Consider the following 27942-nt stretch of genomic DNA (forward strand, 5'->3'; position numbering starts at 1 on the left):
TGACTTTAGCGGTGAAGTCTTTATTACATGATAACTCACTAGATTATTATTCAAAGTATTATAATGAATGTCAATAGTTCGAGTACAAAAGTAGCTAAATGACTAATGCAACTAAACCGCTGGGGTGGATAACTTCCAGATGTGCTGTGATGGCGCATGCATTAAACATTTCACAGTGCATCTACACAAGCCTCCCACTACAACCTATGAACCCCCCTCCCCCTGACAGCAGCGCACACAACCAACCCTCCTACAGTAACTGCAGTTCAGAGCCCAAATGGCCCCAAAATAGCCGTGTAAGTCAAGTGAGACCAGCCATACTGGCCAGGAAGATGTGCAGCAAAAATGTACAGTAAGCTATGAAGACCCATGCAGGAGGCCATCCTTGCCCCATGTGATCAGCGTGATATGGCAGCCATTTATGTCAATCAAAGGAGGATGAACTAGGAGCTTGTATTAACATACAGTAACATATCTCAATGCTATGGAAGCAGAGGAGTCATTATTGGAGACATATTATTGAACAAGTCCCTTTCATAGAATTCACTCCTTGACAGGTTCATTTGCTAAGAAAGTAACTTTGAAGTGTTCTGCTTACAAATGTTAGGCCTGGAGTAAAGACCATTAGGAATTATTCATGAATAATAATTAGGTCTATTGTGACGTCATCAAATAGAATGTCATTTGTACTCCTTGATGAGTGAAACATTGTAAATCGCTGAGCTAGTGATGGCAGCATTCCACAGGAGGTTGGCGGCACCTTAATTGGAGAGGACGGGCTTGTGGTAATGACTGGAGCGCAATAGGTGGAATGGTATCAAATACATCAAACACATAGTTTGACGCCATTCCATTCGGCCCGTTTCAGCCATTATTACAAGCCGGCCTCCACTGCAGCATGCGCACACATCTTATAGACAAGAAAATGATGGATCCAGTACACAGTATGAAATGAGTCTATAGACAGGGTTTGTTACGGGGTCCTGAATTACAAGTCACAATGAATCCAAAGAAAGTTGATCCCCCGGTGTCTCTCTAGAGAGGACTACAACATCTCTCTCTCACTACCATGCCTGACCATGAACATATACAATGGTTACAAAGCAAATTAAGTAAAACTGTTTTTTTACAGCAAAAATATTCAAAACATCCCTTGCTCTTTATTCTCTGTCTACTTCTCTTTCTCTCAAGTGTCTAATATTGTTCCAAATGAAGGACGAAAGAGAAATTAAATGTGAAATGATAAGAGATGAATGTCTCTCGCTCTCTTTTCCTTTCTCTCTCTCTCTCCATGAAAAGGCAGGGCTTTGAGAGGCGACTCCCCCTAGTGTTAGAGAGGATGTATTACATGTCCCAACAGCATCCTCCCAGGGCCAGGTTGTCATTGACTTCTGAGAGGCAGATGTGGGAGACATGCTTTGTGGATGTTAGAGCGCCCCCTCTCTCTGCTGCTCACTGCATGACGCCGGGGGTGATGTCCGGACGCCGTGTCTGGATGATTTTGGGGCGAGGGGGGCGGTTGCTGCTGCTGGTGCTTCCTTCTGTGTCGTCTTCGCCCCCCGAGCTGTCCTGCTCATTCTCACAAACGTGGACCACTACGCTGGGGGTGGTGGGGGTGCCGGTGTGAAGCTCGTACTTCTCACCTAATTTAGAGTTGGAGAGAGGACAGTTAACACTGTAGGACTGGCCACAATCAAACTGATGGCAATACAAAGGACAGCTACTGTAATTCCAACACATTGAATTAAAATCAATTCTAATTTTAGGTTCCCATCCTCATTGTAGCAAGTGTGTGTGTGTGTGTGTGTGTGTATGTATGTGTATGTGTGTGTTGTACCTGGCCCTAGTTTGGAGATGGCACAGAGAAGGTCGTAGTTGATGACGGGCACGGCGTCCGGGGCCTGCTGCCACCCCACTGGTGGCGAAGCTGGGGGGGAGATCAGGAACTGTTTGTCAGGTTTAGGGGGCTCCAGGCGGGGACTGCCTATGAGGACGGACTGCAGGGCAGACGGGGGGGGGGAAGCGAGACACGAGGCTCAATGTAGATCAATGGAATCAATCAATCAGTGCCAACACTGCTGCTAGCTAAACCAAAGTGATGAACACATTTTTAAAATAATTTGTTTACCTTTATTTAACTAGGCAAGTCAGTTAAGAACAAATTCTTATTTACAATGACGGCCTACTTGTAAAGCCCTCCTCTAACCCGGATGACGCTGGGCCAATTGTGCGCCGCCCTATTGGACTCCCGATACAGCCCAGGATCGAACCCGGGTCTTTAGTGACGCAGTGCCTTAGACCGCTGCGCCACTTGGGAGCTATAATTTGTAATGCATAGCATATTTCCACTTCCAAAAGATCCAAGTAACTGAAAGTATGGGGGCATTGGGTGATGTACAGAAGTCGTGTCTCTACCTGTGCGAAGTAGAGGCGCATCTCTTTGCCTTTGAAGTCGCTCTTGTGCAGTCGGAGCCGCGCCTCAGCGGCAGCCAGTGCATCGCTGAAGTTGATTCTCACACGCCGGAAACTCTTAAAGAACTGGAAGTTCACGTCCGGGTCGAAGGAGCGGAACAGAGACTCAAAACTGGCCTATAGGAGGAGAGAGAGAAAAGAGAGGGCGAGAGAGAGAGAGAGAAAGAGAGTGAGAGAAAGGTTGAGAGAGAGAGAGAGAATGAGGGGGTGAGAGGGAGAGAGAGAAATAGGGGGGTGATAGGGCGAGAGAGAAAGAGGGTGAGAGAGGGGGTGAGAGAGCGAGAGAGAAAGAGGGCGAGAGAGAAAGAGGGGGGTGAGAGGGCGAGAGAGAAAGAGGGGGTGAGAAGGCGAGAGAGAAAGAGGGCGAGAGAGAGAGGGCGAGAGAGAGAGGGCGAGAGAGAAAGAGGGCGAGAGAGAAAGAGGGCGAGAGAGAAAGAGGGGGTGAGAGGGCGAGAGAGAAAGAGGGGGTGAGAGGGCGAGAGAGAAAGAGGGGGTGAGAGGGCGAGAGAGAAAGAGGTTGAGAGGGCGAGAGAGAAAGAGGGGGTGAGAGAGAAAGAGGGGGTGAGAGAAAGAGAGGGTGAGAGAGAAAGAGAGGGTGAGAGAGAAGGTACAGGGTGAGTTGGATAGTGATGTTGTCACACATCATTAGTAATGGGATGATGTAATACATTAACTACATAATGGTCTGTTTACCCAGAAGTAGACTATGCTTCTCAACTGCTCAGTCACCATGATCCCACAGATAATAATAGTCTAACTAACATTAACTACAGTTATGAGACTGTGGCCTGGGAGAGAACCAGCAGTGGGAGAGAAGCCCAACAAAAAGCCTAAAACTAAGGGGCTCAGCGGTCTGGGGCACTGCATCGCAATGCTAGAGGCTTCACTACAGACCCGGGTATGATCCCAGGCTGTGCCGCAGCCGGCCGCAACTGGGAGACCAATGAGGCGGCGCACAATTGGCCCAGCGTCGTCCGGGTTAGGGGAGGGTTTGGCCGGCCGAGATGTCCTTGTCCCATCGCGCTTTAGTGACTCCTGTGGCGGGCCGGGCCAGGCGCATGCACACTGACACGGTCGCCAGTTGTACGGTGTTTCCTCCGACACATCGGTGTGGCTGGCTTCCGGGTTAAGTGGGCATTGTGTCAAAAAGCAGTGCGGCTTGGTTGGGTCGTGTTTCGGAGGATGCACGGCTCTCGACCTTCGCCTCTCCTGAGTCAGTACAGGAGTTGCAGCGATTGGACATTTAGATACCACAAAATTTGGGAGAAAAATAAAAATCCAAGATCAGTCCAGGCACAATGACAATAAAACCAAACCCTATAAAGGCCAAATGTATTGTGATTTGAAAGGCACATTTGTCAAGTGTATGAAGACTTGTACTGTAAGTACCTTTCCTGAAAACACTGTCACCAACCTCGTTTCATATTTTCAGTCTTTCAGGCCTAACGTTACCCACCCCCGCCCTTCTAAAAATAGCTGCTGCAAAATGCTTGACTAAACTGTCCCCTTAAAATGAGGAACACTGCTCGGTTGTCATGGCAACCCTGCTCAACTTGTGTGCGTGCCTGGACTTGGTGAGAGTCGGGGTCCGTCGCTAAAGAAAGACCCAGTGTGACAGCAGTCTGAAAGGAGCTCAGCTCAGACCATGAGGACCGCTGCATCTCATTGGTCTAAAGCAGTTTGGAACGATTAGTTCAGTGAGAATTAATCACAAGCTGCAGCCAAGCACAGATCTTGGAACAGATTACTTAACCATTACAACCACTGGGAAATGGACCTCAAAGGCTACAGAATCTGACTTTAGATCAGTTTTAGGAGACAGATCAGAGGCGACATATAAAGCCTTCTTACCCGGGACTCAGGCCTGTCAAACACTTCCTGGTTGGTCACCGAGGCAACCAGGCAGAAGGCGTTACACTTGGTGGTCTTGAGGTGCATGATGGGAAGGGCAGGGAGGCAGAGGCCTTTCCACCTGATAATGCGGGAGGTCAGAGTTTGTGAGGAGGGGCCGGGATGAAGATGACAGGTGTGGGGGGGTTGCGCCGCCTTCCCCAGCGTGAGGGTTGAGGGAGATCTCGTTCCCACAAAAAATAAAACTTATTTTTCCCGTTTCCCTTACTTCCTCCTCTTCTCTATCTCTCTCTGTTTGTACAGTCCACACCCCTCTAAGAGAGCTGCAAAAGCCTGCAGTCCTGGCCAAATGAAGAGCCAAAATGTCCAGTGACGTTCAAGCCGGAAGCAGTTAGCTACTGAGCAGCTAGCCCAGATCCAGAGTTTGCTCAGGTTCCACCCTTGGCAGTGAGGTCTGTAGGACAGAGACAGGCAGCTACACGACAGCTGAAAACAGTCCTCCGTCTAGGCTGTAGAACATTCCAACGAGACTATGGGCTGCATTTGCAAAAGTCTCATATAATACAGCCTTCTGTCTGTCTGATCTCCAGCTCTCTGTCTCTGCAGCCACTTATATGAGAGTCACAACTACTGACGTACACCACAGCCCCTCCCTCTCTCTCTTCTCTTCCTTCGTTCTATGGTTCATTCACTCCCAGCCAACCCGCTGACACAGGGGGTGTGTCCTTCCTTTCTTCCCTCCCTCCTTCACTCAGACATGGTCCCTCCCTCTCTCCTTTGCTGACTAATTAGAGAGGCAGTGAGACAGAAAGACAGAGGACTGGAAAATAACTAAATCAATCCTTAGCAGACTGAAGTGTTAATCTCTTCACTCTTCTCTTGTTCTCTCTCTCACTCACACACACAAAACATATGACAAATATGTTGCTTAGTTGTGAATGGAAAATATGTGCAAATCAGAAACTGAGCCATGACTCTGCCACAATAAAACCACACACACACACACACTGAATCAGCTTATCGGGGCACATGACTCTGGCCTGCTGAGCGTCAGCCGTGGAAAACACACGTCATTCTGGGTATAAATACGCCCGAGAGCTTCACTACAGAGAGACACAGACGAGAGAGATAGACTAAAAGGGAGAGGTGGCAGAAGCACAGAGTACATGAGAGAAAGGGAGAGAGACAGCCTGAAAAACAGAGGTCTGTGTGGAGAGTAAGGGAAGAAGAGGGAGAGATGAAGGAGAACTGGTTCTTATGGAAAGTATGCAGCTGGAGGCTTGATAACACAGAAGCTTTTATGAGAGTGGTATTAATAGCACGGAGGTGCTGTGAGAGGAAAAATGTATGAGAGAGAGACTAAAGTAAAGGCTAAGCAAGTGTGTCTATAATGTATGTGCTAAATGTAGTATACACTTGTTTGTGTGTTAGTAGTGGAGTGACAATCTGTGTGTGTGTGTGTGAGAAAGCAAATGTTCCAGTGAGGGAATGGAAAATAGGAATATGAAACCAAAACAGAGAGGACGGAAAAAATGCAGTGCTAAGAGCCCCCTCCACAATGAGTGTTATGCAAAGGAGCTCTGAAAGAGATAGTTAGTCTCACACACACACCCACACTAACAGGGTAGGACAAAGGTCTGGAGATGGTTAACACACACGTACACTGTCACACACACACACACACAGGTCTGGAGATGGTTAACAACAACAAACACAAACACTCACATTAAACCTCAGCTGCTCTGCAGGGAGGAAGAGGAGGGAGGCACATGTTTCCATACAACACCCACAAACTTTAAAACTAGCCTACATATCCATTTTCTCAAGACTACACCCACAGGCCTACATGCAAGTTAACAGTATCGAGGTATTTTGTCTGGACCCTCGACTGACACTTTTTGACAGCACTACTTTCATTCTGCATGCAGAGATCATCAACTCTTGTCTGAGATGTCGTCTCCAGCTGCTGCTACACGAATGGTAGTGAGTAACAAATCATACTAGCCGTTGGCTGTGATTGACAAGCCAGTCGGCTAGAAGACAGAACCTAGAACAGCAGAGTGTGACCTCAGACAGTGACAGGTGGAACCTCAGAACTGGTTGTATATTCTAGAACACTCCACCATTGTCTGATCTGAGTGGCAGAAACAGCAGGAAAGACCAAAGTGTCACTGATAGTTATGAAGAGCACCAGAAACCAGACAGCACAGACGTATGCACACCTTTACATCAAAGACTAGACAACAAAGAGATTCTGTCCCCCCAGCACATCGTAGAGAGAGACAAGTGCACAGAGGTTGTACTCAGGCAGAGTATTTAAAGGTGCAATATGCAGAAATCTCCACACCATTTCCTGGTTGCTAAAATTCTAAATTGTTCGCCTAATTTCAGTTTGTGACAAAACAAGTGTAGAGAATCATTGTACCATCTAAACCGTGGTGAAATATATTTTCTATTACCAAAAATATTGTATTTTCAGCTGTTTGAAGCTGGTGTACAAAACTGAAAGTAAAAGACGCAAAAACAAAACTTAATGGGAAGAATAGAAATAGCGCACATTTTTTTTATTTTTACCTTTATTTAACCAGGCAAGTCAGTTAAGAACACATTCTTATTTTCAATGACGGCCTGGGAACAGTGGGTTAACTGCCTGTTCAGGGGCAGAACGACAGATTTGTACCTTGTCAGCTTGGGGGTTTGAACTCACAACCTTCCGGTTACTAGTCCAACGCTCTAACCACTAGGCTACGCTGCCGCCCCTACATAGAACAGATATACATACCACTTCTTAGACTTGCATTCAATGAGAATGGCAGATCTATAACTCACATTTATATGTCAATTTGGTCAAACTGCCCCAAAAAAAGTTACATCATGTAGCTTTAAGCCTACCAGCTGCAGTCTGGTACTAGTGTGCAAGAACACACACACTACCAGCTCTGTTCTCTCTCCAGGCCTAAGGCTTTGTGAATCAAATATCTCTGCCAAGCAAATCCCTCAGTGAGTACAGTAAGACAGTACAGGTCACAGTTTCCATTCGGTAACCCCTGGGGTGTCACGTGTGTGGCCAGTCCCTGGTGGTGACCTGTTGTAATAATGTGTGGCCCTTACTGCAGGAGGGAAGCCATTCTGATTTGGACAGGACAGTTTACCTGATTAAGGGCAGGGATGAGTCTTAAAACTAGATGAATATCTGAATAGAATGGAAACGGTGTGTGTCTTTGTCAAACATTCCTAAAGGAGAACACAGTGTTGATGCACACAGTGGAATATTCCATCACATGATCTCTCAGCTGACTCAAAGCTCCTTAAAGGATGTGACCCTGTGAAAAGAAATACACTTTTATTCAAAACAGTCACATTTTTATGACCTTTACCCTGTTTCACTTCCTTCTAAGTCCAACTGATTATTCAATCATTGATCTGTGTGTGTGTGTGTGTGAGAGTGAGTGAGAGAGAGTTGGAGTATGTGTGGCTTGACCAGCTGTTCTGGTTTGAGCACCTGTCTCACTGTTTCTGCCCCCTCCCGTCCATGGAAGAGGCCATCAGTAGGAAAATACATTTCAGCTGAATCGGACACTATTCACCAATGTCACCACACCAGCTAGGCCTCTATGTTAAACAAACAATGTGTAAATTCCATACAGCATTGACTTCTGTTTGTTGTTTCGCACAACAGTACTGTTTGTATGGCCCATAGTAGTGTGTAGTAGACCCATGGTGAGTTGACACTTGGTTCTCATGAACAAAAGCAACCGTGTGTGGTAGGGCTGACCCCAATTAGTTGACTGGTTGATGGTTGTTCTTTTCTCCTTTGTTTGGAGCGCTCCTGTCAACATTGAGTAAGGACACGCACCTGATTATGCACTGAAGTAGGCTTATATGCTACCTGGCCTATGTGCAAATGTAGGCATATGAATGTGCCCATTTGGGGATCTGATTGTATTTCTGATTGGCTTAATGCACCACGACTAAAGCAAACCAAGTCTGTTTTTACATCCATTGAGAATTACAATCGTTCCTCAATGTACACCACCGGTCAAAAGTTTTAGAACACCTACTCATTCAAGGGTTTTTCTTTATTTTTACTATTTTATACATTGTAGAATAATTGGCATCTTGGCATTCCCTCAACCAGCTTCTTGAGGTAGTCACCTGGAATGCATTTCAATTAACAGGTGTGTCTTCTTAAAAGTAAATTTGTGGAATTTCTTTCTTTCTTAATGCATTTGAGCCAATCAGTTGTGTCAGCCAATCAGCCCAAATAAATGCTTTATTTTAATTTAATTTTACCTTTATTTAACTAGGCAAGTCAGGTAAGAACAAATTCTTATTTTCAATGACGGCCTAGGAACAGTGGGTTAACGGCTTTTTACCTTGTCAGCTCGGGGATTCGATCTTGCAACCTTTTGGTTGCTAGTCCAAAGCTGGTCAACTAACAGACACATCTCAACATCAACTGTTCAGAGGAGACCTGTGTGAATCAGGCCTTCGTGGTCGAATTGCTGCAAAGAAATCACTATTAAAGAACACCAATAAGAAGATGAGACTTGTTTGGGCCAAGAAACATGAGCAATAGACATTAGACCCGTGGAAATGTGTCCTTTGGTCTGGAGTCCAAATTGGAGATTTTGGGTTCCAAGTGCTGCATCAGATGACCTGGCCTCCATAATCACATGACCTCAACCAAATTGAGATGATTTGGGATGAGTCGGACCGCAGAGTGGCAAAGGAAATGCAGCCAACAAGTGCTCAGCATATGTGAGAACTTCAAGACTGTTGGAAAAGCATTCCAGCTGAAGCTGGTTGAGAGAATGCCAAGAGTTTACAAAGCTGTCATAAAGGCAATGGGTGGCTATTTTGATTTGGTTACTACATGATTCCATATGTGGTATTTCATAGTTTTGATGTCTTCACTATTATTCTACAATGTAGAAAATAGTAAAAAATTAAGAAAAACCCTGGAATGAGTAGGTGTTCTACTCTCTCCCTTTCGATAACAACTCAGTGTGAAAGGGAAAAATGTCATGCTCTTATCCAGTGGAAATGTCATAAAATAGACCTACCTGATTACTTCTTATCCATTGCACAAATAACCTACAGCTGTGTCTGTCATAAGCTCACTGGCACAGGAAACTGAGGGCCCAGAATATGTTATACAATGTTGCAAGTTTGCTAGTGTGAGCTGGGCCAGAAACCAAGTTAATAGTTATAGTTTCAAGTTCGTTGCAGACAGGCCATGCGTAGCCAATGTGATTTATATGATATTTCTTTTATCAGGATATTTTCTACCTGCAGGCTGCAATGTTTTTATTTGTTGGCTTTATGTAGGCTATTTTTACATAGTTGCAATGGCAATAGAAGTTGCATTTTAAGTTTGTATAATTTTTATTTAGATAGAATTTTGATTAACCACATGACAATGATTTTGTGATGTGAAGATGTTATTCTAAATTAAATGAAACTGTTCCATGAAAAAGTGCATTTGAAAACCATAACTAGCATGCAAATCAGTAGAAATTGTAAGATAAATTGGCATTGCTCATGAGAAAGGTTGTGGACTCCTTGTGTAGCCCATTACCAGCAACTTCAGGAGGATGGTTGGGTCAGGTTAAGGTTTTTTTCTTCTGGTTATCTTGATCTCTGGCTCCCTCTTGAGTCATCTGCGTCTTATTTCATCAAACAGTGAGCTTAAAGCATCAGACAAGCTCAATGCATATAGTTGACTTTATTAAAACAAATAGAGTGTGTCTATATGGAAAAATATGTTTAAAAATTCAGATCACTCAATTTTTACATGTCCCCCCCCCCCCCCCCCCCTCGATATATAGACATCCTATTTGTTATATGCAGAATGGACGACTTTCGGTCAACCAATATAAATGTTTTTATCGGGACAGCCCTAGTGTGTGGATTTATTCTATTTGCTTTAAACAAATTGCAAGGCATAGGGCCTAGTCTTTGCATAGAACTAAGTCTCTAATTTCTCCCCTTTTCAACCTCATCTCTTCCTGCTTATGACTGCGGTCCTTACTGTTCCTTGCATCCTGACAGCTCCAATGGAAACTCTCTCTGAATCAAAGACTAGCCTACACAGAGCAGAAGAATATTGTGTACACTGAAAAATACATTAGTCAGATTTCCAACACAAAAACTCAGCCCCTGTTACACATTCACCTGACCTCAGGAAGGCTAGATGTTATCAGAGACTGAGATAATGGGAGTGTGTACCAGATATGCATTTTTACTAAAGATACCAATCTTTGTTTTATAATTTAGGCTATATCCTCAAAGTCCAGAAACGCTTTTGACTGAATAGGGCTCCTGCTTGCCAACTCTCTCCCTGCTGTTGTTCAGGGGGATCTCCTGAATGACATCTGGCCTAGTTAGAGCATACACCCTTTTCCATTGTTCTGATTACAGTGTGTTACGACATAGTCTACTTCCAGTGGCCTTCATTTGACTGACAAAGAGGTCACAGCCTCCTCAGCCAAAACCCCTGACAAGAAATCGGTGAGAGGAGCAGAGGTGACTAGACATGTTTGTGCCATATCATTTTCACTTATTGGCTAGCTAAGTGGTCATGAAGGAAAGAAGACAAGGAAAGGAAAGAGTAAAATAAACACTCTGCCTGTGTGCATCTGTCCTTGGCTAAACTCTGAGATTCTGGCCCAGTTAGGACAGAATCTCCGTTTTTCCAAGCTTCCTGTATTCTGGCCTTGTTATGGGGGAAAATCTAGTAATGTTCTTGCTGATGGAACTGTTCCAACCCCTATGGATTCAGGCAGGGGATGGAAGGGAACAATTAGCATGTGTGTGATGAGGGTGTGAGTGGTGGATTGGAAATACACAACTAGGAGCCGAAGACTCATCTTTAGAAAGATGCCAATTCTTTGGAGGAGTGGAATGTAGTACTATCTTTGGATTGAACATGAGTACACACACACACACACACACAAATAGGTAGGGAACCATTGTAATGTAATGCAAGCTTTCTTTGGTTGAATGCTTTGATCCACCATAACACACATCCTTACCTTCAGAGTTTGGTCATTGAAAACATCTTCAGTTACTTTGCATGCGATAAGGGCGTTGGGAAGGTCGGTAAACTGCACGTCGACCGTTGCCTCAGCACCATCGCTCTTCTCTGATTTCTGCATCTTGTACTTGTTCTAGTCGCGCCAGGTTAGTTGTTTCAACTTGCAGTTCGGACCTAGCAGTCACTGTAGCTAAATATATTGTGGTCCTCCGTTAGCTTTCAGCTAGCTAGCTAGCAGAAGCGCTTAGCTACTATCTCATCGCAAGCTCCTTAGAGTCGTCATTAATTAATGAGCAAAAGTTAAATAACTAATGTAGCTATGATGTTTTATGGCCAAATATTTCTCAGTAAATTATATTCAAAACGCATATTACAATAAAAACTGAAAGTACTGGTATAGAGCTGGTGGCACATCGACTAAAGGAAATGACGTCAAGGGGACGAAAAACAGCTGATGCGATTTTCCGGTTTAGAACTGTCGCAACGCAGCTTCACTGATCACTGCAATTCGGGATTGTCCAAAAGATTACATGATAACGAGTTTGACTCATACAGTCTGTTTTAGATCAGTGATGTCTACGCAGCGCTTTACCCCATTGCAAATTACTGGAACGCTCTGAAGGTGATGGCACATTAGCTGCCACTGTCAGTGTTGAGTTTTAGGACACTGTCATTTTGCCCTGAACTGTTCGTTGCAAATGCCATACTTATGTCTACTGAAGTGAAGTATATTTATTTATATGTAAATGACCTGCTATTTTATCGTATTTACTACCATTATAGACAAAGCAATACTGCCCTCTAACGTTGAAAAACGTAAAGCCTACTACAGTCAGATTAAATAATCTTCTTTATTTGAAGAGTATGATGGAAGCATCATCAATATCTTTACATCGAAGAATGAAATTTAAAAGATAAATAATTACTAAGGTTATTCAACCTTTTGTACCAAAATTCTCTTGTGTGAATAATTCAATTTGGTCAACAATGCAATCCTTTACCTTCCGATGCCTCTGCCTGTAGGTCTACCTCTGACTGCCAGACAGTGGTTTTATAGGTCTACTCTGCCTAAAAAGCCTGAAAGTGGATATGGGATTGTACTAGGACAACTGTGGTTTACTGAAAAGCTAACTCAGGGCATCCTCACTGACCTCAGCAGAGGCTCAGCCTATGAGTTATGTTAAAGGAGAACTGAAAACTGCCAAGGGGTCAGGGGGGGGGGGATTGTTGGATGTGTTTTAGGATTGGGCGGGGGGGGCATGTATGGAGGCAGCCATCGGGAGGAGGAGATTGTTAGGGAAGTGGTTGAATGGATGGGGGTTGGAAGAGAGTAGAGTGGCCTGGGGTATGGGGAGGGATGTGGGATACTGGGGCTATGCTGGGCTAGGCATGGTTGTGGGGGTATAGGAGCTGGACTAGGCTGGGGGGATAGGCTCTAGAGCTGGGCTGGAGCTGGGCTGTGGGATATAGGCTCTGGAGCTGGGCTGGGCTGGGCTGGGGTTATATAGGCTCTGGAGCTGGGCTGGGCTGGGGGGATATAGGCTCTGGAGCTGGGCGGGGGGGGGGGTATAGGCTCTGGAGCTGGGCTGGGCTGGGAGGATATAGGCTCTGGAGCTGGGCGGGGGGGGGGTATAGGCTCTGGAGCTGGGCTGGGCTGGGAGGATATAGGCTCTGGAGCTGGGCTGGGGGATATAGGCTCTGGAGCTGGGCTGGGGGGGTATAGGCTCTGGAGCTGGGCTGGGCTGGGAGGATATAGGCTCTGGAGCTGGGCTGTGGGGATATAGGCTCTGGGCGGATTTAAATTAGGCAGGCTGGTCATGTGGGGATCAACTTCTGAAACTCAGCCTAATCCTTTGGAGAAGGAGGGAGAGGGAGAGAGAGAGAGAGAAAGAGATTGTACTTTGACCAACTGTACACAGGCACTATTTACAGATTGGAGCCCCAGGCAGCGACAACTAGAAGCTGTGTGTGCTACAAACACACACGTATCCAACTTTCTCAAACTTGGCTTGAACTCCTGGACACATACTCGTTGGAACCTTGAACACACTCCTTCCCAGTGTGTGTTGGTCTTCCAGTAACCATGGCTCAGTCTGAAGCTAATGGCCTCAGCCCGGACCTCTCTAATGGAGCCATCATCCACAGCCCTATAGGAACCTGTACCAAGCCGGACAGACAGAGACAACAAGATGAAGAGGAGGAGGAGGATGTAGAACTAGCAGAGGAGGTGTTAGAACTGGAGGAGGAGGTGGGCGAGGACATGGAGGACATTGGGGTGGCAGGTGCAGCTGATCATTTCGAAGTGACGATGCAAGCTAATGGGAGCGGAGGAAAGGAGGGAGAGGGGGGGGAGAGGGGGATTGAAGAGGAGGTTGGTTTACAGGAAAAGAGAGAGGGGGATAAAGGGGAGGGGGAGCTGACCGTGACAGTTGTTGTAATTGAAGAGGAGGAGAAAGAGCAGGAGGAATCTGTAGAGGCTGTTGAAGAAGAGAAGTTCGCTGAGAGAGAGGAGGAGTCAGCAGGGGCGGACAAAGAGAGAGAAATAGAGGAGAGAGAAGATCCTCTCCCCCCACCACCCCCTAGTTTACCTGAAACTGAGTCCATTAATGATGAGGTAGAGAGGAAAGCCTTGGAGACATCTCCAGAGGCAGAAAAGGCACAAATCATTTTGCCTGTTGATGAGACAGAGAAGACAGAGGACAATGTCGGGTTGACGACAACAGAACCGCCAGTCCCGTCAACTAATGATGAGGTGGAGAGTAAAGAAGAGCTGTGTACAGAGAGTCGAAAGCCAGAAACTACATCCACTACAGATGAGTTAACGAAGGGAGAACAGAGTGGCGGTCAGGATGAAGAGATGCTCATCAGCCAGGTGACTAATGATGATGGCATGGCGAGAGTGAGTGATGAAAGCGGGAGTCAAGTGACCGATGACTGTCAAACGGTGTCCACTAGTGATGAGGTCAGAGAAACACGGCAGGAGGGAGGACGGGAAGAGGAGCCTAAACATCAGCCAGCCAATGACAATGAAGGAGAGAGCGAGGAAAGTAACAATAAATTGGCAAAAAATCGACAGGTTTCACAAGAAGAGAGGGATGAGAACCAGCAGGGAAGTGAGAAGAGTACAGAGAAAAAAGAGGAGGAGGTTAAAAGCCATGTTGCAGAAGAACAGGGAGAGACAACTAAAGCAGTTTTAGAGAAAAAAGAGGAGGGGCATCAAGCGACAGAGCACCAGCCCCCGTTGTTCGTTACCAAGGAGTTCATAGAGCTTGGAGTCGTCAAGAGTCAGGCAACCACAGCTCAACAGCCACAGGATGTTGTCACTCCACCTGTTGAGGTAGAGGGAGGGAGCAAGAGCAAAGCACAGCCACTGATACAGCCCAATGAGAGTCAGGAGGGTGAGAACGGCTCTAAAGAGGAGGGAGGTTTACAACAGACAGAACAGCAGCTACAGGTGGAAGAGGGTGACAGTGATAGGGCAGTGAAGGGAGGTGGTAGGGAGAGGGAAGAGCCGCAACAGGTTGGAGATAATGCGGTGGTGGGGATGGACACAGAAGGCAGCAAAGTAGAGGAGGAGCAAAAGAAGGAGGATAATGTAGACATAGCAGAGGAAGAGAGAAGAGGTGGCGGCGGTATGGAGGAACAGACGGAAAAGGCTTTGGAGCCTGATTATGCTGCCAGAGAAGAGGGGGAAGAAAGAGAAGACAGAGGTCAGCCACAGGTACAGATACTCAAGGGTTCAGCAGAAGCTACACAGGAGGACGACGACAAGGATTTAGAGCATGTCGAGGAGGCTTTCGAGCTTGAGGAGGGAGGAGACATGGAGAAAGAACAGCCAGGAGAGGTCATTCTGGATGAGCCCGGAGCTGCAGAGGTGGGAGGGGCTGAAGAGATGGATAATCCAGTCCAGGTCTCAGAGATAGGGATGGGAGGAGCAGAGGGAGGGGGTGAGTTGGAGGAACAGCGAGTGACAAACATTGACAATAATCTAGACTCACAATCAGAGGTAGCGATTGAGATGGCGGAAGAGCCAGAAGATCTCATTGAGGATGAGTCTAAATCTGCATTAGAGGGAGGCAGCAAGAGAGTAGAACAGCCAGGGCCTGCCACTAAGGATGAGCCAGTAAAGTTTGGGAAGGAATACAAAGTGAAGGAAAGAAGGAAAGAGAAGAAAGAAGAGGTGGAGCTAGGGGTCAAAAGTCGCAAAGCCAGGATAGAGAATGGGTTCCCTGGAACAGAGGAGGTGAAACGACAACTGCTGAATGAGATGCTGCTAACTCCCACAAGGCTGAAACAAGGAAAAATGAAAGAGGAGTTGACAGTAAAAAGAGATAGGGTGACACCCCGCAGAGGGAGCAACGACTGGATCAAGAAGGAGGCCCCAGAGGAGGTGCAGACCCGCAGAGGGAGCAATGACTGGAACAAGAAGGTGGCCCCAGAGGAGGTGCAGACCCGCAGAGGGAGCAACGACTGGAACAAGAAGGTGGCCCCAGAGGAGGCGCAGACCCGCAGAGGGAGCAACGACTGGAACAAGAAGGCGGCCCCAGAGGAGGCGCAGACCCGCAGAGGGAGCAACGACTGGAACAAGAAGGCGGCCCCAGAGGAGGCGCAAACCCGCAGAGGGAGCAACGACTGGAACAAGAAAGCGGCCCCAAAGGAGGCGCAGACCCGCAGAGGGAGCAACGACTGGAACAAGAAGGCGGCCCCAGAGGAGGCGCAGACCCGCAGAGGGAGCAACGACTGGAACAAGAAGGCGGCCCCAGAGGAGGCGCAGACCCGCAGAGGGAGCAACGACTGGAACAAGAAGGCGGCCCCAGAGGAGGCGCAGACCCGCAGAGGGAGCAACGACTGGAACAAGAAGGCGGCCCCAGAGGAGGCGCAGACCCGCAGAGGGAGCAACGACTGGAACAAGAAGGCGGCCCCAGAGGAGGCGCAGACCCGCAGAGGGAGCAATGACTGGAACAAGAAGGCGGCCCCAGAGGAGGCGCAGACCCGCAGAGGGAGCAACGACTGGAACAAGAAGGCGGCCCCAGAGGAGGCGCAGACTCGCAGAGGGAGCAACGACTGGAACAAGAAGGCGGCCCCAGAGGAGGTGCAGACCCGCAGAGGGAGCAACGACTGGAACAAGAAGGAGGCCCCAGAGGAGGCGCAGACCCGCAGAGGGAGCAACGACTGGAACAAGAAGGCGGCCCCAGAGGAGGCGCAGACCCGCAGAGGGAGCAACGACTGGAACAAGGAGGCGGCCCCAGAGGAGGCACAGACCCCCTGGAGGAGGGAGGACTGGGCCAAGAAGGAGGCCCCAGAGGATGTGCAGACCCGCAGAAGGAGTGATGACTGGATCAAGAAGGCCCCAGAGGAGGCACAGACCCCCGAGAGGAGTGAGGACTGGATTAAGAAGTTGTCTCCAGAGGAGGTGCAGACCCGCAAAAGGAGCGACGACTGGATTAAGAAGGAGGCCCCAGAGGAGGCGCAGACCCCTGGGTGGAGGGAGGACGGGATTAAGAAGTTGTCCCCAGAGGAGGCGCAGACCCCTGGGTGGAGGGAGGACTGGATTAAGAAGTTGTCCCCAGAGGAGGCGCAGACACCTGAACGGAAGGAGCACGGGATTAAGAAGTTGTCCCCAGAGGAGGCGCAGACCCCCGAGAGGAGGGAGGACTGGATAAAGGAGCTGAAGTCGGTGCTCAAAGAGGAGGTACTTTCCCCAAACAGGAGAGAGGAGCAGGTGAAGAAAAAGAAGAAGAAGGTGGTGGTCATGGACGAAGTGCCCACGTTCATGCACCAGAGGACAGAGGTGAAGATAGAGGTGAAGAAAGAGAAGGAGGCGCAGGGGGAGGAGAAGACGCCAAAGAAGTCTGTGAGGCTGCAGAGCCCAACTCCTCACGAGGAAGACAGCGACAGTCCGGACCCCCAGGAGTACGAGATCTCCCTCTATGTCAAGGTACAGTAGCACCAAGGATTAATTATGGGTTAGCTATGACATTAAGAACGTTGCAGATAGACATGTGATGAATAAAGCTGACACAATTCCCTTTTTTAGACGACAGGCAATCACATGTGTTCTATCTACAATACACCCTGTGTAGTACACAGTACATTTATATCTGAAAGTTCTGTTATATTGCATCTTCCTGAACAGACCCCAGTGCTCCCTGGTCCTGTAGAGCTACAGGCTGTATCGATCAGCTGATTACCTGAATCGGGTGTGTTACCCTGCACATCCTATGGGTGCTCAGGACCAGGACTGAAGAACACTGAGGGGTGTGGTCTAAGATGTATAGATCTCTCTGCCATTGTCTCCGTGTATTGGCAACTCCACTTGTGGCAGGTTATAGTTTAGCATGTGTTTAAAGTCAAGTGTAGCTTCTATTCAGGTAACAGCTACAAGATGTATCTGCCCACATGTCACAACAATACAGACCCACCCCTTCTCTTCCTTCTTTCTCTCTCTCTATCTGCCTCCAACTCTCACATGGTAATCCAATCATTGTTTCGGAATCCTTGAGAATTATCTACTTAGCTCGTAATGGAACTTTCCTGTCATCCTGTTCTATAGATTACACATGGGGCTACATGTAGCATGCTAGCTAGCATCATAGGAAATCTCATGCCAGCCATTAGGCCTAGCCCACCTTTTAGCTTATCTTAGCTACTTAGTTGCTAATTATATTAGTGTCTGGTCTATAGTCATGTTCAGTTGGTCATAAAGGCTAGCTCAGACACTGTCCGCTCAAAGCCCCAGACATTGTTCTGTTGTTGTGGTCTATTCTCCCCTGGCTGGTTTAAAGTAATGCGATTTGACAACTTGAAATGGCCGCCTGTCGGGAGTCGTTGAGAGAGAGAGGACGTTGTTGTTATCATTAGCCTACTTTCTGTGGCCTGTTCTTCTTTACCACCGAGTGTAGCGACATGGCAACATACAATGATACTGGCTTTGCTTCAGATCTGGGCCTGGAAAATACACTGTAAGGGAGTAGTTAGCAGGTAACTTAATTTACGTCGTAATAAAAAAGACACTGTTTGGCCCTGCAGGTCAGAGGTGATGTAGTAAGGAAAGAAGAGGGTCTGTGTGTCTGGCCAGTAAAGTATTAGCCTGCTGGACTTATTCAAAAACACACCGCCATTTTGAAAATCTGTTGCTAAGGAAACATCAAGCATACTTACGGTACATGTAAGGCATGTTGTGTAATATTCCTTGTGTTATGATTGCATGTGAGGTGTTTTGTTGGGGTTGTGTGTGATTGTGTTGGCATGTGGGAGTCATGTCGCTGGGTTGCCTGTGATCCCACTGTGATCTCCTTATCTCATCCCATTAAGAGAGTGATATCCTACTGTAATTCTACCCCTCTTTAGCTGATTGCACACACACATGCACAGATGCACACACACAGTTACACGGAGACACACACACACAGTCTTGACGGCCCCATTGTCCCATGCGTGCCTGTGTGTGAGGGGTATTCTAGTAGTGTTGTTGGTGAGTGTTCTGGTGCAAAATGGCTGCCGTAGCATCACCTGTGGCCCACTATCAATGTAAAGTGCTTTGAGGACTAGGTGGAGAGCACTACATTGAGCCACTACATCATTATGCTCCATTCTAGCCGCGACTGTATTGCTTTGAGCCATGCATTTCTGGTCAGTTGTCTATAAAAAGCCTGTATTAAAAAGTTACCTGACATGGTACCTCCTTTGGCTCAATTGGTTGGAGTGTGGCTCTCTATAGCAACCCCAGGGTTGTGTATTTGACTCCCACATGTGCTACATAATACTGTATGTGTGCTAACCGTCAGTCGCCTAGATAAAACCTCCTGCTAAAAATGGGCATATTGTTATGGCGTTGTAGGTCTGGAGGGCTGCATGCCATGGGCCCAGGACGTGACCAACACAACAAAGGCACATTCCAGTGTTTGATGAAGGTGCCCTGGCGCCCAGCTGAAGGATTAAGCCTGGGGGAAAATGTCCTAATATCCTGGCCTGTTCTCCCGGGGCGCCTGCTCACATAATACAATAGACAGCTTTGTCTTGCTCTTGGTGTGAGAGCAACTGTAGGTATGCTCCATGGCCAAGGTCAGGGGAGGCAGGAGGTAGGAGCAAGCTCCAACTGTGGCTTTCACCGAAGTTAGAGACTTATTAGACTTATTAGACTTATTTATTAGACTTATTTTTGCATTTTCTCTCTCCCTCCTCTCTCTCTCTCTCTCTCTCTCTCTTTTCTCTCTTCCCTTCTCACCCCCCCCCTCTCTCTCGCTCTTTCTTTCTCTTTCCCTCTTTCCCTCTCTCCTTCTCGCCCCTCTCTCTCTCCCCTCTCTCTCTCTCCCCTCCCCCCGCCCCCTCTCTCTCTCTCTCTCTCTCTCTCTATTTCTCTCTGACAATAAGCTGATTATCAGGCCTGCTGGTATGGAGCTGACTGGGGTGTCTGGGGACAAGAGGGGGTGACAGGGCCCACTCTGCCTACACACATGCAGATATTTGACTTATTGGTCCGCTGTTGTTGTCATTATGGTAACAAAGTCACACAGCACACTTGAATGGTCACCTATTGACATGAGCTTTGGGGTCAGAGTTGAAGTGTGATGAGTCAGAGTTGGTTGGGTTTGTAATGATCTCAGTAGAAATATACATGATCAAACAATGTTATGTTGTTGACAACTTTCTACCCAATGAGGTACTTCTATGATATGCATGCACAGTATGGTTGGTTGCCTACGAGGAGTACGTTTTCAGTGTGTGTGTGTGTGTGTGTGTGTGTGTGTGTGTGTGTGTGTGTGTGTGTGTGTACATATGTGTGCATATGTATATATGTGTGTGTGTGTGTGTGTGTGTGTGTGTGTGTGTGTGTGTGTGTGTGTGTGTGTGTGTGTGTGTGTGTGTGTGCGTGTGTGTGTGTGTGTGTGTGTGTGTGTGTGTTTGTGTGAGAAACACATTGCGCTTTCCCATCAGGGTCAGAACAGGCCTGAGGATTCCATCAACTCCCACACACTGACCCCAGAACAGACCTCACACTGTTCCGCCAGCCTACACTGACACCATACCCACAGACTCTGGGTCAGTCAGTTGGTGCCTATTGTTGCTGTTGTTTGAGGATTGATAAAAACTTATCCTGGTGCACCAAAAGAGGCAGAGTTTCTGCATTGTAGGTTATTAAGGGCAGTGAATGAGATAATCTTACTGGAATCATAAACTGAAACTTTTGCATCAGGAAGAAATTATTGTAGAGGGGCACATGGACCTGATTACATATCTAAACAGGTTTGCACGCTGTTCTCTGTTTGGCATGGGCTATTATTAATTCATTATGTCAGTACCTGTAGCTGAATTCAACACATCAGAACTACAATCTATAAACGAAAGACGCCCCACCAGACAGGGAAAACACCCAAACAGTGTGTCTATTATGCTAGCCGTGTGTGGCTAACAAAGAGGGAGTGTGCTGTGCAAAACGTCTCACTGTCCTGCTCTGCATATCTAAACCCACCTCCCCTCGATCTTACCACCCCAATCATGGACACCCACAGCTACAGAACCCTCAGACGCGGTCCGGTCTCAGTCAGCCCAGACAGAGACAGTAACTTTCACGAGTTTCTCTGACAGAACCTGACTGATTGGAGGCAGATTGATTTACGGATCGGGCTGTGTCTTTGGACCTCTAGGTTATGAGTCCATAAACTGATACCTTGACTTGTGTTGTCACCATGGCCTGGTTTGACATGGCAGCCAAAAAGCTGGGGTTCCCAACTATCGAGCTGTTTGTCAAGGTAAGAGTTGAGCTTGAAGTATGAAGGAATTTGATGCTGCTGGTGCTGTTGTTGTTGCTGGTGGTGGTGCTGTTGTTGTTGCTGGTGTTGGTGCTGTTGTTGTTGCTGGTGGTGGTGGTGCTGTTGTTGTTGCTGGTGGTGGTGCTGTTGTTGTTGCTGGTGTTGGTGCTGTTGTTGTTGCTGGTGGTGGTGGTGCTGTTGTTGTTGCAGCTGGTGGTGCTGTTGTTGTTGCTGGTGGTGGTGCTGTTGTTGTTGCCGCTGGTGGTGGTACTGTTGTTGTTGCTGCTGGTGGTGCTGTTGTTGTTGCTGGTGGTGGTGCTGTTGTTGTTGCTGCTGGTGGTGCTGTTGTTGCTGCTGCTGTTGGTGCTGATGGTGGTGGTGCTGTTGTTGTTGCTGGTGGTGGTGCTGTTGTTGTTGCTGCTGGTGGTGCTGTTGTTGCTGCTGTTGGTGCTGCTGTTGGTGCTGATGGTGGTGGTGCTGTTGTTGTTGCTGGTGCTTCTGGTGGTGCTAGTGTTGTTGATGATCTCTCAGGTTTGTTGAGGACCTTTAGTGGCAAGAGATCGTCAGGGCCGATTCAATGTGTTGTGGTAGTGTGTTTTACCAGACAGGGAATAATGACCAGGGCATTTGTGATTGGGGCCTGTTGTATGTACTGTATGTATTTGAACTGTGTGTGTATGAGTTGGACTGAACCTTTTGTGTGTCTCCTACTTAGGCTGGCAGTGATGGTGAGAGCATCGGGAACTGTCCGTTCTCCCAGCGCCTCTTCATGATCCTGTGGCTGAAGGGAGTTATCTTCAACGTCACCACAGTTGACCTCAAAAGGTATGGATCATCCCATCGGCCGATACGTCTATCAATCAATCAATTGTGTTCTATATCAAGATCAACTGGATTTGAAATACTTTCTAAAGACATTCAGCCATCAATGCTGAATGAAGTTTATGTAGGTTCCCTGACACAGGAGCCCTGTAAGAACCTTGTAATAATGTGTTACCCAGGAAACCGGCGGACCTGCAGGACCTGGCCCCGGGGACCAACCCTCCATTCGTCACATTTAACGGGGAGGTGAAGGTCGACGTCAACAAGATAGAAGAGTTCCTTGAGGAAAAGCTCACGCCACCACGGTACACACCCACCACTTCCTGTCTATTGCCTGTCAATCAAACGACCACTTCCTGAATTCAACTGACCAATCCTGATGTCTGATATATCTTTCTCAGGTACCCCAAGTTGGCGACTAATCACCCAGAGTCAAACACCGCAGGTATAGATGTGTTCTCCAAGTTCTCTGCCTACATCAAGAACCCCCGCAAAGATACCAACGACGGTAAGGCTTGTGTTTGTTTGTACTGCGTGTGTGTACTGTGTGTTTGCGTGTTTACACTGTAGCCTGTGTGTCTCTGACTGTGATTACAATGTCTGTGTGTGTGCATCTCTGTCTGTCTGTGTTCACTCACAGTATACCGTGTGTGTGTGTGTGTGTGTGTGTGTGTGTGTGTGTGTGCGCGTGTGTGTCTGTGTGTGTGTCTGTGTGTGTGTGTGGGGCGTGGTGGGGGTGGGGTGGGGGTGCAGGCCTGGAGAAGGCCCTGTTGAAGTCTCTGAGGCGGCTGGATGAATACCTGAGGACCCCCCTGCCGGAGGAGATCGATGCCAACAGCACAGAAGACCCTCAGGAGTCCACACGCTGCTTCCTGGATGGACCTGACCTCACACTGGCAGACTGCAACCTGCTGCCCAAACTACACATTATAAAGGTACTACTGCCCAGACTACACATTATAAAGGTACTGCTGCCCAGACTACACATTATAAAGGTACTGCTGCCCAGACTACACATTATAAAGGTACTACTGCCCAGACTACACATTATAAAGGTACTGCTGCCCAGACTACACATTATAAAGGTACTGCTGCCCAGACTACACATTATAAAGGTACTGCTGCCCAGACTACACATTATAAAGGTACTGCTGCTCAGACTACACATTATAAAGGTTCTACTACCAATAATACCCACCCTGCTGCCCCGACTACACATTATAAAGGTTCTACTACCAATACTACCCACCCTGCTGCCCAGGCTACACATTATAAAGGTTCTACTACCAATACTACCCACCCTGCTGCCCAGACTACACATTATAAAGGTACTGCTGCCCAGACTACACATTATAAAGGTAATGCTGCCCAGACTACACATTATAAAGGTACTACTACCAATACTACCCACCCTGCTGCCCAGACTACACATTATAAAGATACTGCTGCCCAGTCTACACATTGTAAAGCTACTGCTGCCCAGACAACACATTATAAAGGTACTGCTGCCCAGACTACACATTATAAAGGTACTGCTGCCCAGACTACACATTATAAAGGTACTGCTGCCCAGACTACACATTATAAAGGTACTGCTGCCCAGACTACACATTATAAAGGTACTGCTGCCCAGACAACACATTATAAAGGTACGGCTGCCCAGACTACACATTATAAAGGTACTGCTGCCCAGACTACACATTATAAAGGTACTGCTGTCCAGACTACACATTATAAAGGTACTGCTGCCTAGACTACACATTATAAAGGTACGGCTGCCCAGACTACACATTATAAAGATACTGCTGCCCAGACTACACATTATAAAGGTACTACTGCCCAGACTACACATTATAAAGGTACTACTGCCCAGACTACACATTATAAAGGTACTACTGCCCAGACTACACATTATAAAGGTACTACTGCCCAGACTACACATTATAAAGGTACTGCTGCCCAGACTACACATTATAAAGGTACTGCTGCCCAGACTACACATTATAAAGGTACTGCTGCCCAGACTACACATTATAAAGGTACTGCTGCCCAGACTACACATTATAAAGGTACTACTGCCCAGACTACACATTATAAAGGTACTACTGCCCAGACTACACATTATAAAGCTACTGCTGCCCAGACAACACATTATAAAGGTACTGCTGCCCAGACTACACATTATAAAGGTACTGCTGCCCAGACTACACATTATAAAGGTACTGCTGCCCAGACTACACATTATAAAGGTACTGCTGCCCAGACTACACATTATAAAGGTACTACTGCCCAGACTACACATTATAAAGGTACTGCTGCCCAGACTACACATTATAAAGGTACTGCTGCCCAGACTACACATTATAAAGGTACTGCTGCCCAGACTACACATTATAAAGGTACTGCTGCCCAGACTACACATTATAAAGGTACTACTGCCCAGACTACACATTATAAAGGTACTGCTGCCCAGACTACACATTATAAAGGTACTGCTGTCCAGACTACACATTATAAAGGTACTGCTGCCCAGACTACACATTATAAAGGTACTGCTGCCCAGACTACACATTATAAAGGTACTGCTGCTCAGACTACACATTATAAAGGTTCTACTACCAATAATACCCACCCTGCTGCCCAGACTACACATTATAAAGGTTCTACTACCAATACTACCCACCCTGCTGCCCAGACTACACATTATAAAGGTACTGCTGCCCAGACTACACATTATAAAGGTAATGCTGCCCAGACTACACATTATAAAGGTTCTACTACCAATACTACCCACCCTGCTCCCCAGACTACACATTATAAAGGTACTGCTGCCCAGACTACACATTATAAAGGTAATGCTGCCCAGACTACACATTATAAAGGTACTACTACCAATACTACCCACCCTGCTGCCCAGACTACACATTATAAAGATACTGCTGCCCAGTCTACACATTGTAAAGCTACTGCTGCCCAGACAACACATTATAAAGGTACTGCTGCCCAGTCTACACATTGTAAAGCTACTGCTGCCCAGACTACACATTATAAAGGTACTGCTGCCCAGACTACACATTATAAAGGTACTGCTGCCCAGACTACACATTATAAGGTACTGCTGCCCAGACTACACATTATAAAGGTACTGCTGCCCAGACTACACATTATAAAGGTACTGCTGCCCAGACTACACATTATAAAGGTACTGCTGCCCAGACTACACATTATAAAGGTACTACTGCCCAGACTACACATTATAAAGGTACTACTGCCCAGACTACACATTATAAGGACTACTTGCCAGACTACATAAGGTACTACTGCCCAGACTACACATTATAAAGGTACTACTGCCCAGACTACACATTATAAAGGTACTACTGCCCAGACTACACATTATAAAGGTACTACTGCCCAGACTACACATTATAAAGGTACTACTGCCCAGACTACACATTATAAGGTACTGCTGCCCAGACTACACATTATAAAGGTACTGCTGCCCAGACTACACATTATAAAGGTACTGCTGCCCAGACTACACATTATAAAGGTACTGCTGCCCAGACTACACATTATAAAGGTACTGCTGCCCAGACTACACATTATAAAGGTACTGCTGCCCAGACTACACATTATAAAGGTACTGCTGCCCAGACTACACATTATAAAGGTACTGCTGCCCAGACTACACATTATAAAGGTACTGCTGCCCAGACTACACATTATAAAGGTACTGCTGCCCAGACTACACATTATAAAGGTACTGCTGCCCAGACTACACATTATAAAGGTACGGCTGCCCAGACTACACATTATAAAGGTACTGCTGCCCAGACTACACATTATAAAGGTACTACTGCCCAGACTACACATTATAAAGGTACTGCTGCCCAGACTACACATTATAAAGGTACTGCTGCCCAGACTACACATTATAAAGGTACTGCTGCCCAGACTACACATTATAAAGGTACTGCTGCCCAGACTACACATTATAAAGGTACTGCTGCCCAGACTACACATTATAAAGGTACTGCTGCCCAGACTACACATTATAAAGGTACTGCTGCCTAGACTACACATTATAAAGGTACTGCTGCCCAGACTACACATTATAAAGGTACTGCTGCCCAGACTACACATTATAAAGGTACTGCTGCCCAGACTACACATTATAAAGGTACTGCTGCCCAGACTACACATTAGACTACACATTATAAAGGTACTATTACCAATAATACCCACCCTGCTGCCCAGACTACACATTATAAAGGTACTGCTGCCTAGACTACACATTATAAATGTACTGCTGCCTAGACTACACATTATAAAGGTACTGCTGCCCAGACTACACATTATAAAGGTACTGCTGCCTAGACTACACATTATAAAGGTACTGCTGCCTAGACTACACATTATAAATGTACTGCTGCCTAGACTACACATTATAAAGGTACTATTACCAATAATACCCACCCTGCTGCCCAGACTACACATTATAAAGGTACTGCTGCCCAGACTACACATTATAAAGGTACTACTACCAATAATACCCACCTTGCTGCCTAGACTACACATTATAAAGGTACTACTACCAATAATACCCACCTTGCCGCCTAGACTACACATTATAAAGATCCTGCTGCCCAGACTACACATTATAAAGGTACTGCTCCCCAGACTACACATTATAAAGGTACTGCTGCCCAGACTACACATTATAAAGGTACTGCTCCCCAGACTACACATTATAAAGGTACTGCTGCCCAGACTACACATTATAAAGGTACTACTACCAATAATACCCACCTTGCCGCTAGGACTACACATTATAAAGGAACTACTTTAATGACTTATATCCTCTAAATTCTCACATCAACACTGACCTCAATCACTGATCCATATGAGTTGTGATTTGTTTCTCTCAAAGCGATTCCCATGTTTAGGCTTCTTCCTGGTCTGTTTCATGACATCACCTGTATCTCGGTCCTGTCCCAGGTGGTGGCCAGGAAGTACCGTGGCTTTGAGATCCCGGCGGAGATGGCGGGGGTGTGGCGCTATCTGAACCACGCCTACAAGAGGGAAGAGTTTACTAACACCTGTCCTGTTGAGCGCGAAATCGAATTTGCCTACATAGATGTGGCCAAACGAATCAAATAGCGACAGGGGGAGGAGGGAGAGACTGAGAAGGCCCAATCCCAAATTGTGTGTGTGTGCGTGTGTGTGTGTGTGTGTCTTTGTGCACTCACAGGTTGGGTTGCACGGCACTCATATGTAGTGTCATGGCTGCTGTGATTGTAAGACCACTAGACAGAGAGGTCTGCATCCATTTCACATCCAGTCCTTTTGGCCAAAGCCCTCTGCGGTGTACTATAATACAGCTGTATGGTGTCATTGAAGACACAGCCACTGTTAGACTAGTACACTGTACACTGATAGTACTATCCACTATCTGCAACATTGTAAAACTGTCCTAAAGCAGCCATAAGCATTCATTAGAGTGTTATAACCTCTGTGTCTTAGAGGTATAGCAGAGCACAGGTAGACATGCCATACTTATATGAATATGCAACACTTTGGCCTTGACCACAGTATTAACCTATATATAAAAATGAACATACACATACTTTATAAATGAACTTTTCATTCATTTCTCCCCCGTGTTATTTTGGCTGTCTATGGGTGAATAATAATCAATAGTAAAAAGCTTTTTGATGTCAAGGTCTGACTTATCTATTTGTACGTTTTGTAAAAGCAAATCTGCTTTAATACCATTTATATCGAATTCTATTGACCATAACAGGATTGTGGGTGGGGCTTTCTGTTGAGAAGCTCACCTGTTTGGGCCTTCCTGGACATGCAGGTTGAATCGGAAGCCATTTTGATTGTGGCGGAAGTGTGTACTGTATCTCTCTATGCACCAAACAAATACTGACACAACCCTGTGTACTCGCCTTATAATCCTCACCAGAGGAGACTTTATTAAACTGATTTCAGAACAGT

General features: G+C 46.7%; 2 protein-coding genes across 7 annotated transcripts; one reads left to right on the forward strand and one right to left on the reverse strand.

Moving 5' to 3' along the window:
- On the reverse strand, positions 1–11806 carry LOC109882911 (calcipressin-1). Of its 3 annotated transcripts, XM_031792760.1 has the most exons (5): positions 4324–4968; positions 3367–3681; positions 2416–2589; positions 1838–1997; positions 1–1643 (listed from the first exon to the last, which is right to left on the reverse strand). In XM_031792760.1, the coding sequence occupies exons 1-5, from the start codon at positions 4408–4410 to the stop codon at positions 1453–1455; spliced, it is 927 nt and encodes a 308-aa protein (XP_031648620.1). In that variant the 5' UTR covers positions 4411–4968; the 3' UTR covers positions 1–1452. The 3 variants fall into 3 exon arrangements, with proteins under 3 accessions (XP_031648620.1, XP_020330588.2, XP_020330589.2); XM_020474999.2 differs by lacking the exons at positions 3367–3681; positions 4324–4968 and adding an exon at positions 11361–11806; XM_020475000.2 differs by lacking the exon at positions 3367–3681 and having other exon boundaries at positions 4324–4955.
- LOC109880652 (chloride intracellular channel protein 4) lies at positions 6067–27942 on the forward strand. 4 transcript variants are annotated; one of them, XM_031792758.1, is made up of 6 exons: positions 6067–6306; positions 21830–21939; positions 22116–22241; positions 22338–22444; positions 22690–22871; positions 26938–27942. In XM_031792758.1, the coding sequence occupies exons 1-6, from the start codon at positions 6274–6276 to the stop codon at positions 27097–27099; spliced, it is 720 nt and encodes a 239-aa protein (XP_031648618.1). In that variant the 5' UTR covers positions 6067–6273; the 3' UTR covers positions 27100–27942. The 4 variants fall into 4 exon arrangements, with proteins under 4 accessions (XP_031648618.1, XP_031648619.1, XP_031648616.1 ...); XM_031792759.1 differs by having other exon boundaries at positions 6067–6303; XM_031792756.1 differs by lacking the exon at positions 6067–6306 and adding an exon at positions 13214–17300.

Source organism: Oncorhynchus kisutch, linkage group LG16 (genome assembly GCF_002021735.2).
Source record: "Oncorhynchus kisutch isolate 150728-3 linkage group LG16, Okis_V2, whole genome shotgun sequence".
Classification (NCBI taxonomy): Eukaryota; Metazoa; Chordata; class Actinopteri; order Salmoniformes; family Salmonidae; genus Oncorhynchus; species Oncorhynchus kisutch.